The sequence below is a fragment of the Hemicordylus capensis genome, chromosome 5 (genome assembly GCF_027244095.1).
Source record: "Hemicordylus capensis ecotype Gifberg chromosome 5, rHemCap1.1.pri, whole genome shotgun sequence".
NCBI lineage: Eukaryota > Metazoa > Chordata > Lepidosauria > Squamata > Cordylidae > Hemicordylus > Hemicordylus capensis.
This window is the reverse complement of record NC_069661.1, coordinates 134260607-134278199: the sequence shown is the minus strand read 5'-3', so window position 1 is coordinate 134278199 and position 17593 is coordinate 134260607. Positions and strand designations below refer to the sequence as shown.

Genomic DNA, 17593 nt, shown 5'->3' with positions numbered 1-17593 from the left:
CACTTTGCTGCCACCTCACATCCCCTTGTAGGTAAAATTACCCCCCCCCCCCCGTTGTAGCATTGGATGCTGCCACAATTCCAACTGCCACCCAACCCCTGCTGCCCCATATAGCATTGCTAGGCCCCTGTCTCATGTTCCCTCATAAGTCCATCTGCCTCACATCAAGTTCCTTTGCAAGGCCCCTTGCTGCCACCTCTCACAAAAGTCATGTACCACTCTGCTGCTGTCATTGCAGTAGCATTTGGAGGAACTACACTTTGCAGATGTTCCCACTTCTTTGTGCACCTTCCCAGCCAGCCTCACAGGCTCAGGTTCCCACAGAAGTGCTCTCCACAGCTCTGAAAGTGGGAGGGCTAGCATGGAGATGGCCACAGTGGGTGTGGCTGCTTCCATGTTGCACTGGGGGGAGGGACCAGGGTTTCTGATGTGCAGCCATTGTAGCCAACAGTGTGTGTGTGTGGGGGGGGGGACAATTACAGCAATCAGTCACTGGATAAGTTAATGAAAACCTTAAATAGTTACAGTTTATTATTATTAGCCTTAAATTAGCCGGAGCTATTCTACAAGGGTGGTCTAGAAATCGAACAAATACATAAATAATTATTAAATTGAATGATAAGTTAGCCAATTCCACTTTTTATCTTTTAACTAGTTCAAAGAAATAAACTAGTAAAAGAGTTAAGTTGATTCACGAGAAGTGTGTGGAACATGGCAAATTGCCTATTAGCATTCCTTTTCATTTTCACATGCAGTTAGTGGGCCCACCCCCCAACCCCATAGGTCTGCAGAAGCACAATGACTTACTTAGAACTTTCCTTGCTTTACCTAAAACAATGTTATACGTTTCCGAATCTTCAAAATAAAAAGTTTCTTCTTCTTAGATTCTTCTCTCCATGTGAAGGACCTTGTGAAAGTCAGTGCATTAGAAAGAGGCGATATAGTCAGATAGCAAATGAAAGCTGTTTGCACAGGGAATGCCAGTTGTTACCATTTTTAGGTACCAAAATGTGGTAAAAGTACAAAATACATCTGAATTAGAAATAACACAACTGCTTGAAAATCCAACATTTAACTGAAATGGGGAAAAATCAGTTTATTAAAAGATGAGGGGGGAAATCACTTGTATAGTAGAAACTGCTTACATCTGATAATTTGACAATGAATGATAATGCTCATGTTATTTTTGAAAGAGTCCCTGGACTATTAGAGAATTATTCTAAACATGTGCAGAGGGCTGTGGATCTCTGCAGCATGGAAGTGGCGGCGGCAGTGGCTTAAGCTGACTGAGCCAGGAGGAGGCAAAAGGCATTTTAAAGGAATTTTCACTGGGTTGGTGAACTCAAAAGGGCACTTCTTTATCATGCAAAGAGGCATTCCTTCTTGGATTCTCTTTTACTAATTGTGCTGGGTTTTTTCCTGCTGAGGTAATAGCACTCAACATTTGCTCAGAGGCACATGTTATCTAATTCTTCCCAAGCATTGCTGTAACACTTATCTCGAGCTTTTGCTGTTGCCACTAGCATATGCAAATAGTGATTGGAGCATGCCAAACTGTGTTTCCATGGTTATGGTTTTGTAGGCTAGTATCTCAGACTTGACATCAGATGACATGCCCTCATGGCGTGAACATAGTCAGGCACTGAAGAATGAACCTGTTGAATGTCATCCTGTTAAAAGTCCTGGACTCTCTGGACCATTTTTTGGAGATCAGTTGTAGCTGCCACACCCATAACTATTGTAAATCATGAGTGTTTTCCATTAATTGAATTTGCTTGGTTTTTAAAGGAGAGAGTCCCATATGTACCACGTTCAGTATAAGTGTGTTCAGAACAAGGAAAGTGAAGAATATTGCTTTAGCATTGCCAGGCATAATAAAGAGGCAGACATCAGTGATTGGGTTTAGAACAAGCTATAACTTTATCTGGCAAAAATGGGAAATATAGCATGCATGGTGGAAATATGGTAATTTTTATAGTTGAAGCATTACTTACTTCCACCATGCCTACTTCTCTGTCTAAGAGCTGAATGACAGTCAAATTTCTCCAGTATTTCAGGATAGGAACTGTACCTGTTGAAGTTCTGGCTGCCAAGCATATGAAGTACAGGCAGAATATCAGCAGGTGCTGCTTCTACCCTCATGCTAGGCAAAGTTGCACCTGTTGAATGTCATCCTGTTAAAAGTCCTGGACTCTCTGGACCTTAGAAGGAGCTCAGCAGCCCTTTTTCCTTATGCGGGACAAATTTAGAGGGTGGTAAAAGCTGTAAAGGAGTTCTGCAGCTTACCAGTTCTGAGGTAAAATGAAGCAATACAGAGCTAAGAAGCTGAGATCTACGTGATTGAGCCTGTTCTCCTACCCAGAGGCATGAGCAAAACCAATGAAGTGTAATGGTTACCTTTTATTTTCAAGACATGTATGTTTCTCTGGAGGGGGGAAAGATTTCACCAGACAGCCCTGACCGAGGTCATAGGAACATAGGAAGCTGCCATATACTGAGTCAGACCATTGGTCTATCTAGGTCAGTATTGTCTTCAGAGACTGGCAGCAGCTTCTCCAAAGTTGCAGGTAGGAATCTCTCTCAGCCCTATCTTGGAGAAGCCATGGAGGGAACTTGAAGCCTCTGCTCTTCCCAGAGGGGCTCCATCCCCTGAGGGGAATATCTTACAGTGCTCACACTTCTAGTCTCCCATTCTATGCAACCAGGGCAGACCCTGCGTAGCTAAAGGGACAGTCATGCTTGCTACCTCAAGACCAGCTTTCCTCTCCTTCACAGATGTTTGTAGGGCTAATTTCTACATTGATTTTAATGGGTATACATTTTTTATAGGTATGTGCACAGAACTGCGGAGGTGTGGTCCAACGGCGGGCGGGGTGGCTGTTTAAGGGCAGGGGAGAGTGTGCACATGCCTCCCGCCACTTTTCCCTCACCGGCACTCCGTTATTTTCTAAAATACATGGGGCAGCAGTGTACCTCCCTGCCGCCCCTTCCCCTGTTGTTGGCCGGAAATGAGGAAGTACAGTCTGTGCATGTGTGTGCTGGTGCACACCCGTGCTCGCTGCTCACTTCGAACGCATGTCGCACACAGCCCTAGCCTTAAGCTGCATTAGAAATTGACCCAAAAGGGGGGGGGGGAGTGAAAATGACACAAAATCTTGAACAGCTAGCTTTTGAACTATGAACCATGAAGAACAAAAAGTGGGGGTGCTGATGAAATAATCCCCATATGCCTGCATGTTATAAAAGTTTTAAGACTTTTATAGAGTCAGGAGTTATGCAGACTCATGTTGATCAGCCTTATTAGGTGCTAGATAAGTTTTTGAAACTGGACAAAAATATCTTCTGTCACCTCAAGATGAGGATGACCGGTTATGGATGTAGCAGCTCAAACTGAGCTCTAAAAAGTGAGGAAATTCAGTGGCTCAATGATGTTTAGTCATCATTATTCCATCTCCACCACTCTGCATCTCGGGCTGCACCAGCCCAACCCCCAGCAGCCGTCGCCCGCCTCCCCAAACCCTTCCTATCCTTAGGGAGGGAATTACTTGGGTGGTCCCAGTAACCGGAGCCTCCTGCCTCTCCTAGCACGTCACTATTTGACTGGGTAAACAACCCTGTTTCACAGAGGAGGGTGGGGATGCCCAACATGTGGTAAATGGAGCTCATATTTTATTTCTGGCAACTCTGATTTGTACATAAAACCAGCATATATACTAAATTGGTTCTTCTCAGTTTTTAAAAAATTAATAGTTTATTAATAGTTTAAAAACAAATTTCTACAAATTATGCAGGCATGAGAGTGTCTGTGTTTTATGGGTAGAGAGGTAAAGCAGCTGATTATCATGTTATTTCACCTGACCCCTCAATATTCTGTAGCTTCTCATTGTTTTCCCTTTGTTCTATTCATGTTGGAACAGGTATTTTAAAGCTCAGAATCACCCGCTGAACAAGTTTGTCATTTTTTTTTAGTGAATTCGTGGAAGCATGACTGAGTTATGAGGAACAGAAGTTGTAAAGCACACACGAAACCCAAAAGCCGAGGTTGGGTCTTTTCCTTCCTATAGTTACAATGGGAGGTTTTGCAAATTAATATCGAAGCCCAGTCTGACTCATTTTCTTTGGGAAATATCTCTTCCAGTAGTCTGTCTTCCATACAAACATCTTCTATGGGTGTGTGTAAGAAAAAAGCCATTTTCTTTATCTGTAGAAATTCAAAACTTACTGTGTGTAATATAATGTGTATGTAATGAAAATGGCTTTTTCTTCATCTGTGAAGGTTCTATAATATCAGATTTTGACATGCTCCATTTAGTATAGAATATTTCTGAGGGGAGGGGGATTATTGTGCAGAAAAGGAAGGAGGGGCAAATAACAGCTTTTCAGTGCCCTCTGCCTTTGTCATGTTTAGCCTTGGAAACAGCTGAGAAGGGCCTCTTTCAGGGCTAGTGAAATCTTTCCCCTCTCTCAGAGAAGGAGAAATGTCTTGAAAATACACCTAAATGTCTCTGAAGGAAATAGGTGAACAGGCTCAATCACATAGGCCTTGGCTCCTTAAGTGTGTTATTGCTTCTATGTGCCAGTGACTGCCACCTCTAATTTGCTTCATTGTGCCTCAGAACTGCTAGGCCTCAGCGTTCGTGTTCAGCTTTTATCACCCTCCAACCTTGTACCTCATAAGGGGGAAAGGCTGCTTTCCTTGAAAGGGCCAGAGGGCCCAGGACGTTTTACAGTTGCATGATAGACAGACATTCTAGAGGTGCAATTTTGCCTATTATGAGGATACAAGCAGTACCTGTTGATATTCTGCCTATACTTCAGCTGCATGACAGCCAGAACTTCAACAGGTACATTTTCCATCTCCAAATGCTGGGGAGAACTTCACCAGCTGAGTTTCTTTTTGTCATTCAGCTGTTATGCAGAGAGCAATGAGCATGGTGGAAGCAAGTAATGTTTTGCCTATACATGCTTTTGCTATGCCTGTATCAGGTCTCACATCCCCATCTGTTGTATTTTAAGTTATTGTGTGTATTTTAAATTATGTACACTGCCTAGGGATACACATATCGGGCAGTATATAACTATGGTAGATATATACTGTAAATAAACAAACTTAACATCATGAGCCATTGAATTTCCTCACTTTTTAGAGCTCAATTGGAGTTGCTAGATCGATAACTATCCCTGTAAGTCAAGTGTGTATGTGGAGGGTTTTTTTGCTTTAATTAAATATATGCTACTAGCTGAACCCGCACAGATAATCTGTGCGCTAGGACTTTGTTGCTCTCCTTGCCCCCGCCACAGAACCTGCTTTATTGCTCAGTGTCAGCCACCTACTCTCACTTGCACCCTTCCCGCTGCTTGCTTGCTCACTCACCCCTCCCTGCCACTCCCTCACTCACTCATCCTCCCGCTGCTCGCTCCCTCCCCTGCTCGCTCATTCGCCCCCCCGCCGCTCACGCACTCACTCGACCCCTCCCCGCTGCCTGCTCACCCACTCACCCCTTCCCTGCTGCCCGCTCACCCCCTCCCCATTGCTTGCTTGCCCGCTCGTCCCCTCCCTGCCACTTGCTCGCCCCCTTGGAGCCACTCGCTCATCCCCTACCCACTGCTCTTCCCTATCTGCATATGGAATTCCCACTACCCAATCAGCATGGTGCTTCTGTTGTGTTACATCTGATCGGTACCTCTGATCCCACATCCTGTGTGGGATGGCCACATACTACCTTAGTGTATTGCCACATACTACCTTAGTGCCACGTACTACCTTAGTGTATTATATATAAAGGTACCTGTTTACATACTGAACAAAAAAGGCCAGTTTTCAGCACTTTTTAACGTTCTGTGCCTGCTGTAATTTTTATCAGATCACTTTGAAATCAGGAATATTTGTAGACTATATCAAGTACATCACACATGTCAAGTCTCATTTTATTAGCTCAACAAGTGTCATATTTATCAGCCATAAAATTTTGAGGCTTATAATGGCAGGACCTTTTTCTTTTGCCACTCATCTGAATTAAATGGGCATGTCAGTGCTCCTTTAATTTCTAGGACAGGAGCCAGTTTTCAGGCTTGTGTTGAGATATTATTCACAAACTTTTTACTTTACCCAGTGCATCTTGTTTCTTGCAGAGTTGCTGGCTCTTTGTTAGTTCACACAACTTCTGTAGACTGTCAGAATTATTTGGTTGTGACACTAGGACTACTGCTGATCACTGGGCCTTTCATCAGGTAAGCTACCTTTCAGTGTTCTGACACTGTTTTTTTCAACTGTAACATTCCTTGCAGGGGCAACCAAACCCAATAGGCAATATAGGCAGTTTTTGTTAGAAGTGAGAATTCTAAAGTATTGCTCTTTGTACCGCAATAACCTCTTCTGGCCACTAAAGGGATGATGAGATGTTAACAGGTCTGTTTGGGTCAGTTAAGAGTTAGAACAGTTAACATTTTTTCTTGAAGGCTATTGCCTATTAGCATACAAAGAAAAATACATGGAAGCAAGAAGAAAATAAGTCTGACAAATAAAACATGTTGCTAATACAGATAAACATTTAAGAGCCAATTCTATGAAATGTAATTCTGGTATTTGTATTGATTCAGACACAACCAGCAATTTGATTAAAGAAAGAGAAAGATTTACTAAAGTTGGACACAAATTATAAGCTTCGCATTCTTCTAGTGGATGGGAAGCAGATTAGGGATGTTCACAAATCAATTTTTTCTATTTGATTTGTGCCCAAATTGAATCACCACTGATTTGTTTTGTGTCCGAATCCCTACGAATCATCACAGATTCGATTTTGATTTGATTTGGATTTGGATTGATTCAGACCACTTATAAAGGTCTTAGGGGCACCAAATTTGGGTGGTGGGTAGGTCCACATGGTTGCCACCTACCACCCACATTTCAAGGCTGTGGGGGCACTGGTTGATTTTTAATGATTGTTTTTGTTTCGCTTTTACTGATTTTGTATATTTCCACCATAGGACATAATGAGAAGTCAAAGTTGCCCTATCCTAACCCTAACATGGATCCCCAGTTTTAATTTGGGGGGAAAAGAGCTAAGTTGTAGGCCTTGCAGAAGTGGAGTTATGGGGCAAAATGTGTGGTCACTATTTTTCAATTGTTTGGATTACTTGGTGTATAATAACTTTTCCTTATAATGAATCCCTGTGAGTCTTCATTGCACACCTTCTTCTATTCATTTTGACTGTCATTGGTCAGTGCCAACTATCAGCTGCCCTTTATCAACTACACCCCCACCCACTACACACACACACACACACACACACACACACACACACACACACTGGGGTACTCAGTTTATTTTTTTAGGAATTTTTGAAGTGTTTAGATTCTTTGTTGTCTTCATTACGCACTTTCATTTCTTCTATTCATTTTGATCCCACTGCTTTGTAAGTTGGAGTGAGGAATTAGTGGCATCTCATGTGTAGTGGTTAGAGAGCTGGACTAGGACCTGGGAGACCTGAGTTCAAATCCCCATTCAACCATTATACTTGCTGGGTGTCTCTGGGCCAGTCACTTCTCTCTCAGCTTAACCTACTTCACAGGGTTATTGTGAGGAGAAATTTAACTATGTACTTAACTCTGGGCTCCTTGGAGGAAGAGCAGAATATAAATGTAAAAAACAAAACAAACAAACAAACAAACAAACTACCCCCCAACCTGCAAGCCACAGGGTACTCAGTTTATATTTTAGGAATTTTTGATGTCTTTAGACTCTTTGTTGTGTAATGAATCCTCATAGGGGTTCATTATGAGGAAAGGTTATTAGACACCAAAGAATCTAAACACTTGAAAAAATTCCTAGAACATAAACTGAGTAGTACACGACTGGCTTGAAGGTGTGTGTGTGTGTGTGTGTGTGTGTGTGTGTGTGTGTGTGTGTGTAATTGACAGTTGGCATTGTCCAAAGACAGTCAAAATGAATAGAAGAAATGAAGGTGTGTAATGAATCCTTACAGGGATTCACTGAGGGAAAGTTATTATACACCAAAGAATCCAAACACTTGAAAAAAATAGTGACCACACATATTATTATTATTATTATTATTATTATTATTAATTCAATTTCTATACCACCCTTCCAAAAATGGCTCAGGGTGGTTTACACAGAGGAATAACAAACAAATAAGATAGCTCCTTTGAAAGACTTACAATCTAAAAAGAACCATAAGATAGACACCAGCAACAGTCACTGGAGGTACTGTGCTGGCGGTGGATAGGGCCAGTTACTCTCCTCCTGCTAAATAAAGAGAATCACCACGTTAAAAGGTGACTCTGCCAAGTTAGCAGGGATTTGCCAAGTTCGCAGGGGTTGTTCCATAACTCCACTTCTACAAGGTCTAGAGTCTAGAGTCAAGAATGGGTCACAGAGATCCAATTGCAATACTTCAGCAAGAGAAAGAGGGTCTAGCCAGATGCACAAATATAAGTCCCTGTAATGTAGAGTTCAAGTGCACATGCTGTGTAAGGGCAAAGGAAACTAAACCCACCTTTCCTCAGTGCAAAGAAAGAGAAACACAGCAACCTTTTGAGTTGACACAGTGATATTGTGGGCCCATGCAGATCAATTCATCAGGAGAAAACAAGTATTTTTTTAACTTTCATAGATAATTATTCAAGATATACATTTACTTATTTGATTAGTGAGAAGAAGAAAGTACTTGAACAATTGAAGGAATATATTGCAAGAGTTTGCAATAAGTTTGGAAGGAAGCCTCAAATTTTGAGATCAGACAATGGAGGGGAATATACAGGAAATGAGGTAACTGAATATCTGAAAATGGAGGGCATTGAACATCTGATGACAATGCCATATTCTCCAGAACAAGATGGCGTTGCAGAGAGAAAGAATCTGTTTTTAATAGAAATGGCCAGGTGCATGCTGCTGGATACAGGACTACACAGTAAGTTTTGGGGAGGGGCAATTATGACTGCTACATCTACAAAACAGATTGCCTACTAAGTTATAGTAGTTTGAATTGTGGTATGGATAGAAGCCTAATATGCAGCATATTAGAGTTTTTGGCTCAAAAGCATATGCCTATGTGCCAAAGTCTAAAAGAACCAAATTCAACTGTAGGTGTGAGGAAGGGATATTAGTTGGCTATGCACCAGGATGTAAAGGGTATAGAATACTTGATCTTGGCACAGGAACTGTAAAAATGCATAGTAAGGTGTATTTTGATGAAAAAGAAAAGCCAACTGCTGATGAAGTATGAGATGTTAAACTGGACATTCAGATGCAAAAGGAACCTGAACAAGAAAAATCAGAAAAATGTTGATGTAATTATTGTGTCCACTAACTATTTACAGAAATTTTTTTTAACGGCTCAGTCAGACATAAGGTGCTCAGCAAGAACCAACAAAGTTGTTACATCAAAAAGACTCTCATGTACGACTAGAGAAGAAAATGTACAAGAGTCTATTATATGGGAGGATATTGAAAAAATACCAGCTGATCAAGCTTGCAATTGGAGAAAAGCTGCAGAAGAAGAGATCCAATTTCTCTATAAAAATAAATCTCGGATACTTACGGAGCTGCCTATGGGCAAGAAAAACTATAGGGTGCAAATGGGTTTTCAAAATGAAGCATGATGGAGGAGATGTCCAGCTCTATAAGGCAAGGCTAGTAGCCAAAGAATATTTTCAGAAATATGGTGAGGATTATGATGAAACATTTGCCAGAGTAGTAAAATACTTTTCTATAAGAATGCTCCTCTGTATTGCAGCAGCGAGGAAAATGTACATAGACCATTGCAATGTCAAAACTGCATTTTACAAGGTGATATTAAAGAGGACATTTGCATGGAGCATCCACTAGGGTTTGAGGAACCTGGTAGGGAGGAACTTGTGTGTAAGCTCCAAAAGAGCACTTATTGTCCAAAGCAAGAAGCAAGAGCAAGAAGCAAAAGTTAAATCAGTTGCTAGTTATACAAGAGTTTATTCAAGGAAAAGCTTACTCTTGTCTATATTAAAGGTTTAGAAACAATAGATGTACTAATATCTCTTGATGATTTGATAGTTTGTTGTCAAGACGGAGAAGATAGTAATGAAATTGTAGAACACTTATACAGAGAAATAGAAGTAAAGCAACTGGGGAACATTTCCTATTATCTTGGAATACAAATAGAAAGAGAACTAGATGGAGGTTATCCTCTTAACCAGAAATAAACGATAAAAGACATTTTGGAATGTCTGGGTCTCACAAATGTCGAAGAAGTCAGCATTCCAATGGAAGCCAGCTTCTTCAGGCAAGATGCAAACAGTGAATTTCTTCCAGGCAATAAAGGAAAACAATTGGGAAACTTCTATATATTGCTACAATAACTAGACCAGACATTGCTGGAGCTGTGGGAATTTTAAGTAGTAAAAGTACATCCACCAAATATAACTGGATTGCAATTAAAAGACTGGGTAGGTACCTTAAAGGTACAGCTCATCTAAAACTGAAATTGTCAGCATGAAGGAAAACCACAGGGCTCTGTGGTTACCAGGAGTTAACACTGACTCAACGGCACACTTTTCCTTTAGTAATCCTAGACTAGTGAGTTTAGTAATCCTAGACTAGTGACTACTGAGCAGAAGATCAAACAGATCATAAATCCACAAGTGGATACCTGTTCTTTTTTGGAGGTGGAGTGATTAGTTGGTGCAGTCGAAAGCAAAACACTGTTGCTCTTTCCTTTATGAAAGCAGAATATGTCAGCCATTTAGGCTCGTCAGGAGGTGGTATGGAGAAGCACATTGTTGCAAGATTTTGGAGCTGATGAACCAAAACCAACTGAATTGTTTGAGGACAATCAAAGTTGTCTTTTGCTTTCACAAATGGCGAAGACAAAATCCAGAACAAAGCATATTGACACAAAATACCATTATTTATGTAATGTACCATAAAAGCATTTCATTATATACGTAATGTAGAAAAAAAAGAGTCCAGTATTTCTGGAGTTGAAATATTGCCCAATGGAAAAGCTTTTAGCAGATGTACTCACAAAGCCATTGACAAGGGATCATTTTCTTGTATTGTGAAAGATGATGAGAGTTGTTGATCTCTCAAGATCAAGGCCGGTGGCATGCGGGATGTGAAGAGTGGAGTTGGCAGTAAATAGGCCAGCAAGAGTGGATCCGGTGGTGGCAGTAACAGTAGGGTCAGTTGCAAGTGGGCCGGTGGCTAGGGATGTGCACAAACCAGTTCAGAGGCCCCTTTATGGGCCTCCAAACAAGTTTGAACAGTTGGTAGTACAGCCGGTTAGAAGGCTGGTGGGGACACCTTTAACAGCAGGGAGGGTGCACTTACTCCCCACCGCCACGTTTCCTCCGCTGGCTCTGTTAAAAACCGGTCCGGTGGGGCGGCAGCATACCTCCCTGCTGCCCCATTCCCTCCTTGGTCCAGAAGTGACTTGAAGTACCCCGTGCATGTGCGCATGACTTCTGGTCACTTCCAGACTGAGGAGGGAACAGGGCGGCAGGGAGGTACGCTGCCACCCCACCAGACCAGTTTTTAAGAGAGTGCCAGTGGGGGAAATATGGCTGGGGGGGAGTGCACCCTCCCCTGCCCTTAAAGGTGTACCCCCTGCCTTCGAACCAGCCCCCACCAGTCCCATGCACATCCCTACTGGTGGCAAGTGGGGTGATAAGAGTGGGACCAGCAGAGGCAACAAGGGTGGGGCCAGTGGTGGCATCTAGAGTGGAGCCGGTGGGAAGCTGGGTCACAAGAGCAGAGAGCAAGAGTGGGGGCAGCAGCAAGAGCAGGGCTAGCCGCTAGTACGGGGCTAGCATTGGCAAGGACAGGGCCAGCAGTGGCAAATGTGGGGGTAGCAGCAGGGTGGTGGCAAGAGCAGTGGCAGTGGTACGGAGTGAGCAACAGGTGAAGGACATTTGGCAGTTCCTCCTCTCGGAGTGCACATGAGCAGACTATGTTCTTGGAACACATCCACCCAGTTAGAGTTATGCCCCTGGGGTACCATATGTGCCACACTCAGTATAAGTTTATTCAGATCAGGGAAAGTGAAAAATATTGCTTTAGCATTGCCAGGTAGAATAAAGAGGCAGTTATGAGTGCTTGGGTTTAAAACAAGCCATAGCTTTATTTAACAAAAATGGGGCACATAGAGGCATGGTGGTGAAGTGGTAATTTTTATAGCTGAAGCATTACTTGCTTCAGTTCTGGCTGTCAAACAGCTGAAATACATGCAGAATGTCAACAGGTGCTGCTTCCACCTTTATATGCTACGCAAGGTTACACCTGTTGCCACACAACTGTTAAAAGTCCTGGACCCTCTGACCCTTACAAGGAACTCAGCAGCCCTTCCCCCTTATGCGGAATAAGGTTGTAAAAGTCATACAGGAGCAGTGAGGCCCTCCATTTCTGAGGTCAAATGAAGCAAAACAGAAGCAGACAGAGAAAAAATGTAAGGCCCATGTGACTGAGCCTGTTCCATTTACCTCAGAGTTGAACCATTCAACTCTAACAGTTAGCTTTTCAAGCCACTTTTTCTCTGGGAGTGGGGGGAGATTTCACCAGCCAGTCCCTTCAGAGGTCCTTCACAGCTATTTCCAGGACAACAAGGGCAGAAGGCTGTTTATTCCCCCTCCCTTCTCTGCCTACTTACTCCCTTACCCCTCCATTTTTCTTCTCACAAACATTATGACTGAACTGAGCACTTGCCAACTTGACTCTACAATACCATCTTTTTTTCTTAATTTGTAGAAATTCAAAACATATTTTCTTGAACAAGCCCAGCAAAGAGCCTCATACAGAAGATATATCATCTAAAGAGACCTTTCCCAAAGCAATTGAATTAATCTGTACTTCTTTATTTGGATAAGGAAAAATTGCATTATAAAGATAAGGAGGGGAAAAACACCCAACTGGTGTTTTGAGGCTTCATGTCTGCTTTTCAACTTTTAATCTTCATAACACAGCCATTTCCCCATGGATTCAATTTAAAACTGACATACTTGTTGAAGCGATACCAAGAGTAAAAATGTCCCTCTTAGCATGAGTAGTGCAAACAGAAAGCTTTGAGAAGCCATAGACAGGTGGGATGGATGAGGGGCTTGGGTGAAATAGCATGACAGAATGCTGTTTTTATCTCTCCACCCATGATACATAGACACTCACATGATAGTGCAGTGAATACTGGCATTACCATGCTGATATATTTGTTGGTGAAGAGCTAAACTAATTTAGCTCACCATGACTGTAAAAAATATCTCTGTGATACAGCTTCTGATTCTCAGCTGGTAGAACTGACCTTTATAATTAATGGCTCATCAAGTTACATATGGCTAATTAAATGTATGGCAGCCCACTGTTGGTATGGCTGTTGTCATGGGAGGGGTTATCAAGTATCTGGATAGATAGTCGCCTGAATTCAGCTTGTTGGCTCACAATTTGGGCATACCAGTATTAGTGCATGATCATTGTGTAATGATTTTGAATGGATTATGTTTGCAAAACACCTCTTTTTGGCCTTCCCTGTGTAAATATTTATTACTGTTTTGAATGCCTTGACTAGTGGAGTAGGGCCAGTTAAAAATTTGCAGAATATGGAATTATTTAGGATGAGGCATAATTTAAAATCTGGGTCTAAGAAGCAGCATAGAGTGAGGCTGTTCTCATGAGCAGCCAGGTCTGGGCTAGGGCAGCCAAGCAGTGCCTTGGTGGCAAACTCACCTAGGAAGCCTGCCTCTTAAATGAAGTTAAGGGAGTGAGCTCTTCCTTAACCCCATTTGCCTGACTGTGTGCAGCACCGGCTGCTTTCAGCCAGTGCTGCAACATTGATGGGCACCTGCCTGTCACTGGGGGGATCCCCACAATGCACCACACACTGGCACAGTGCATTGTGGGATTCCCTGGAAAGATACATCCTGGCACGCTGCCAGGGGCAGCAGCAGAGTTTCTGGGTGCGTGATCTGCGTGCCTGGCATGTCCTGGTGATCATCTGTGGGGAAAGCAAGGTTATGCAGCCTTCCTCCCCGCCCACCATCTCGCTCCCCCAAACAGTCATGTGAATGAGCCTAGTATCTTCTCTCTCTCTCTCTCTCTCTCTCGTTGACTGATGATTCTGAAACTAGCCTTGAGTAAGGTTTATTTTTTCTTTTATAAATTTTCTTCTACAAATATATCATTACTATGCAAAATGATTCAATTTATTTATTCCTTCCTGACTTTGTAATCATACAAGAAGATGGGGGGAATTGCTTGGTTACCAGCTCAGAACATGCTGACACATCTCCCCTGCTAAAAGAACAATATATATTTGAAGGGGAGAGGGACATGTTTGTAAATTATACTTCCTTCTTTATTTGGTTTAGCTCTGAATGTACTAGCTGCTGCACTTTTTACTCAGTATTTTCTTCAGTACTTCCAGTTTTAGTCAGATCATTTGCCTCAATTAGCTTTGTTCTTGAACTTAATCAAAATAGATGCCATTATTGTATCAAATGTCATTAAGCTCCACAGATCACATGGCAAATAAATGGTAATGATTATGCAGTATTTTCTGTTTGCAGACATGCTATTAATGTATCTGTTTTCAGGGTGGGGAAAAAATCCTCTTAAATGCTTTGGAGGAATCAGAAACTTGGACCAGCTGTCCACAATTCCTCTAGATGATGTTACCAATTTTGGCTGAGGCAACTTTCATTGTTAATGTGGGCAAAATTCCAGGATCGAAACTGCCTGTTTAATCTATTTCAGTTTATTTGAAGGCTACAGCTAGTTGCTGTGAGAATGCAGACCTAGTGTAGGGTAGTGTACACTACCTACCTAGTGTATACACTTAACAGCCCATTTGTGGGATGCTATGGATACATCAGCAGTTGGATGCATCACAATGCATCAGGAATCATGAATTTTTCTCTGGACATTTAGTATATAGCTGGCATTTTGAGGAAGCACGGTACCTTGTAGAGAAATTGAGGCAGAAAAATTCAGGCAGAAATTTATCTGGGGCATCTATAACATGTGGTTGAGGGAGTTGTCCCTGTTGAATTTCTGCCTGGATGCAGCTCGCCTGAGTCCAGCTGAAAGGCCAAGGCAAAATGTGGGTGTACGGAACCTCATTTCTAAAGACAACATAATATACAAGATTGTACAAAATCTTTACAATTTATAGGTATGGCACATTTAATTTCCATGCTTTTTAGAACATGAATTTAAATGGAAAGCATTTTAATTCTCATCTTAAAAGAAGGTTTTTTGTTTACTGTATTTGGTATTGTTTGGTGATGTGTTCTGTGAACACTTGGAAAGGTTGAAGAGAGAGACATGTGTAGCATTTAGGCTCAACAACCAACTGAGGGACTTTCACAATAATATTATGGGGCCATTTTGGAAAGTGTCCCCTTATTGGCTACTGCCTAGTATGAGAGCATGTCTCCTGGTGGATTTGTAAACTTCCATATACATACAACATCTGCCTGTAATATGCTGGAAGTGATATTTTGGTTGATTTGATGCAGAGTCCAGTACTCAGCAATGTGTAGTGGAGTGTGCTGCGAAAGTGTAGTGAAGAGAGAGGGAGCCTTCAGGGAGCAGACACCTAGCTGTATCATTGACTGTGTGGTGCTTGAACTGTTTAGGACTCTTAATACATAGAGCCTTTTCTCATGTACAGTGAGAAAGGGCTACCCGTTTTTGCGGGGAGGAAGCCCCAAAGCACTTACCACCTCGCAGACAATCCTTGCGACGTCCCTAGGCAGTTGTATCACCTGCGCAGATGAGCACCAGCTCCTTCCGGCAGCTCCGAGGGTCGAGGTACCGGGACGCATCACCCCACCCTTCAGAGCTCCAATAATGCACTGCATGGGTGCGCGGTGCATTATGAGGATCCCTCCTCCCCCTGAGTCTGCTAGCCACGGCTGCTTGCAGCCGCGGCTGACAGATGACCCGGAAAACAGGGCCTCATTTTCAAGGGAGTCTTCATGAGGGTTTGCTGCCGTGGTGCTGCTGGGATCTCTGGGCTCCCTTAGCCCGGTTTTGCATGTGTGTGTAAATAGCCTCACTATCCACATTATGTATCAAGGCCCTTAACCAAGCTTTGTGAATCTGACCAAAGGAGTGTGTCTTATGTTAAGGTAGGAATAACTGGCTGAGGTGGGTACTTGAAAAGTATAAAGATAGGAGGGGGTATCTGTCCTAAAGTAAATGACAGAAGAGTTGATTAACACAGGGGTGGGCATCAGGTAATTTGGGAGCTAGTGGTAACTCTGGAACTTATTTAATGTAGCTCTCCTGGGCGCTTTCCAGATTACCCGCTTAACAGTGGCAAAATGCTTTGGTTTGGGCAAATCGCATTCAAAATATAAATAGCAAAGCACCCAGCAGGGGGAGCAGTCTCACAGAAATTAACAACTGGAAAATACATCAACCTTTTTATGCCAGACATATAGCATTTTAGCAATAAATTGCAGTGATTAAATCCGAGACAAAACATTGGAAATGTGAATGGCACCCTGCTGTCAGTGTAGTAGGGACTGTGGTGTCACAACACAGGAAGTACGGAAGCAGACTTCGGAGATACATTGTGACTCTGATGCAGGTTCTAATCTGGAAAGCACCCAGGCTGGATTTTGCTACCAACCTGGATTGAGCTACAATCCAGGCTGGGTTGTTTCCCTTCTCTCTTCCTTGCAGTCAAAACTGAAAATCTGATTCGCTGGTTGAGTTGGGGTCATGGCTGTGACATTTTCTCTCTCTCTTTGGATGCTCAGGGTTGCTTCTACTTTCCCTTGCATCCATTTCTCTCCATTTGATTCCCCTACAGAGCACATTATCTTGCTCTACTCCTTCCCTTTTGGCTTCAGCAAAATTATCCTGAACTCCATGGTTTTGATGTTATAATCCCTTAATTGATGTCAGTTTCTGTACAAGCTGCTATTTTGCAGCTGGCTCTACCTTTCTATGCAGCCATCTTGTGACTGACTACATCTCCCCATGCCACTATTTCACACTAGTAACTCTGAAGGTCCAGCGAAAAAAGAAAGAAAGCTCCCAGAAAGTTTAAATCTGCCCAGTCCTGGATTAACAAGCAATTATCTCTGCCTCTAGAACTCTGAAAACAACTCTTAAGTACTGTAACTGAAACCAGAACTAAGCTTTATCTTGGAAATAGGTTATTTATTTTCATTCTGTTATAAATGGTTTTTAACTGTCGAATGCACATCCAGTGTTGCTGCTTCTGTTGATTGTATCGCTTATCCTCCAAAATTTCACCAGTGAAAACAGGGACATGCCTGTGAATGTGTAGGGGATGTAGCCAAAGAAACTTGGAGATGTGGCATACAGTTCTGACTATAAGCATGCCACAAATGGAAAACAGGTAATTAAGGGCACACAGAGCACATTATTCTAGATTTTGAACAGTTGTTCAACGCCCTCCAACATTTTGCAGATGAAAATAAGAATATATGTAGAACAACCAATTCTCATACCCAGGATTACTGGTCAAGTCCCTGTGTATCCCACCTGCTATTACACACTGCTGAAGACTGGATTGCACTCACTCTATTCTATGCACTGCATAATGCCTTAGTGTTGTGCACCATCTCCATGCAGGT

At 42.4% G+C, this 17593-nt stretch overlaps 1 protein-coding gene across 11 annotated transcripts in view; it reads left to right on the top strand.

The window, feature by feature from the left end:
* Positions 1 to 17593, top strand: part of PRR5 (proline rich 5) — a 146266-nt gene that overhangs the window by 12366 nt on the left and 116307 nt on the right. For 6 of the 11 annotated variants that reach the window (XM_053253075.1, XM_053253080.1, XM_053253073.1 and 3 more), the window contains exon 2: positions 6133 to 6231. The exons of 1 other annotated variant lie outside the window; for it this stretch is intronic. Coding sequence is in view for 2 of the 10 variants with exons in the window: in XM_053253072.1 (XP_053109047.1) it covers positions 8785 to 8789 (5 nt within the window). In the remaining 8 variants the exon portion in view is untranslated. Of the gene's footprint in view, positions 1 to 6132; positions 6232 to 8767; positions 8790 to 11843; positions 11895 to 17593 lie in introns of those variants that run through there. 4 more of the 11 variants (XM_053253072.1, XM_053253074.1, XM_053253079.1 and 1 more) reach the window with 3 other exon arrangements.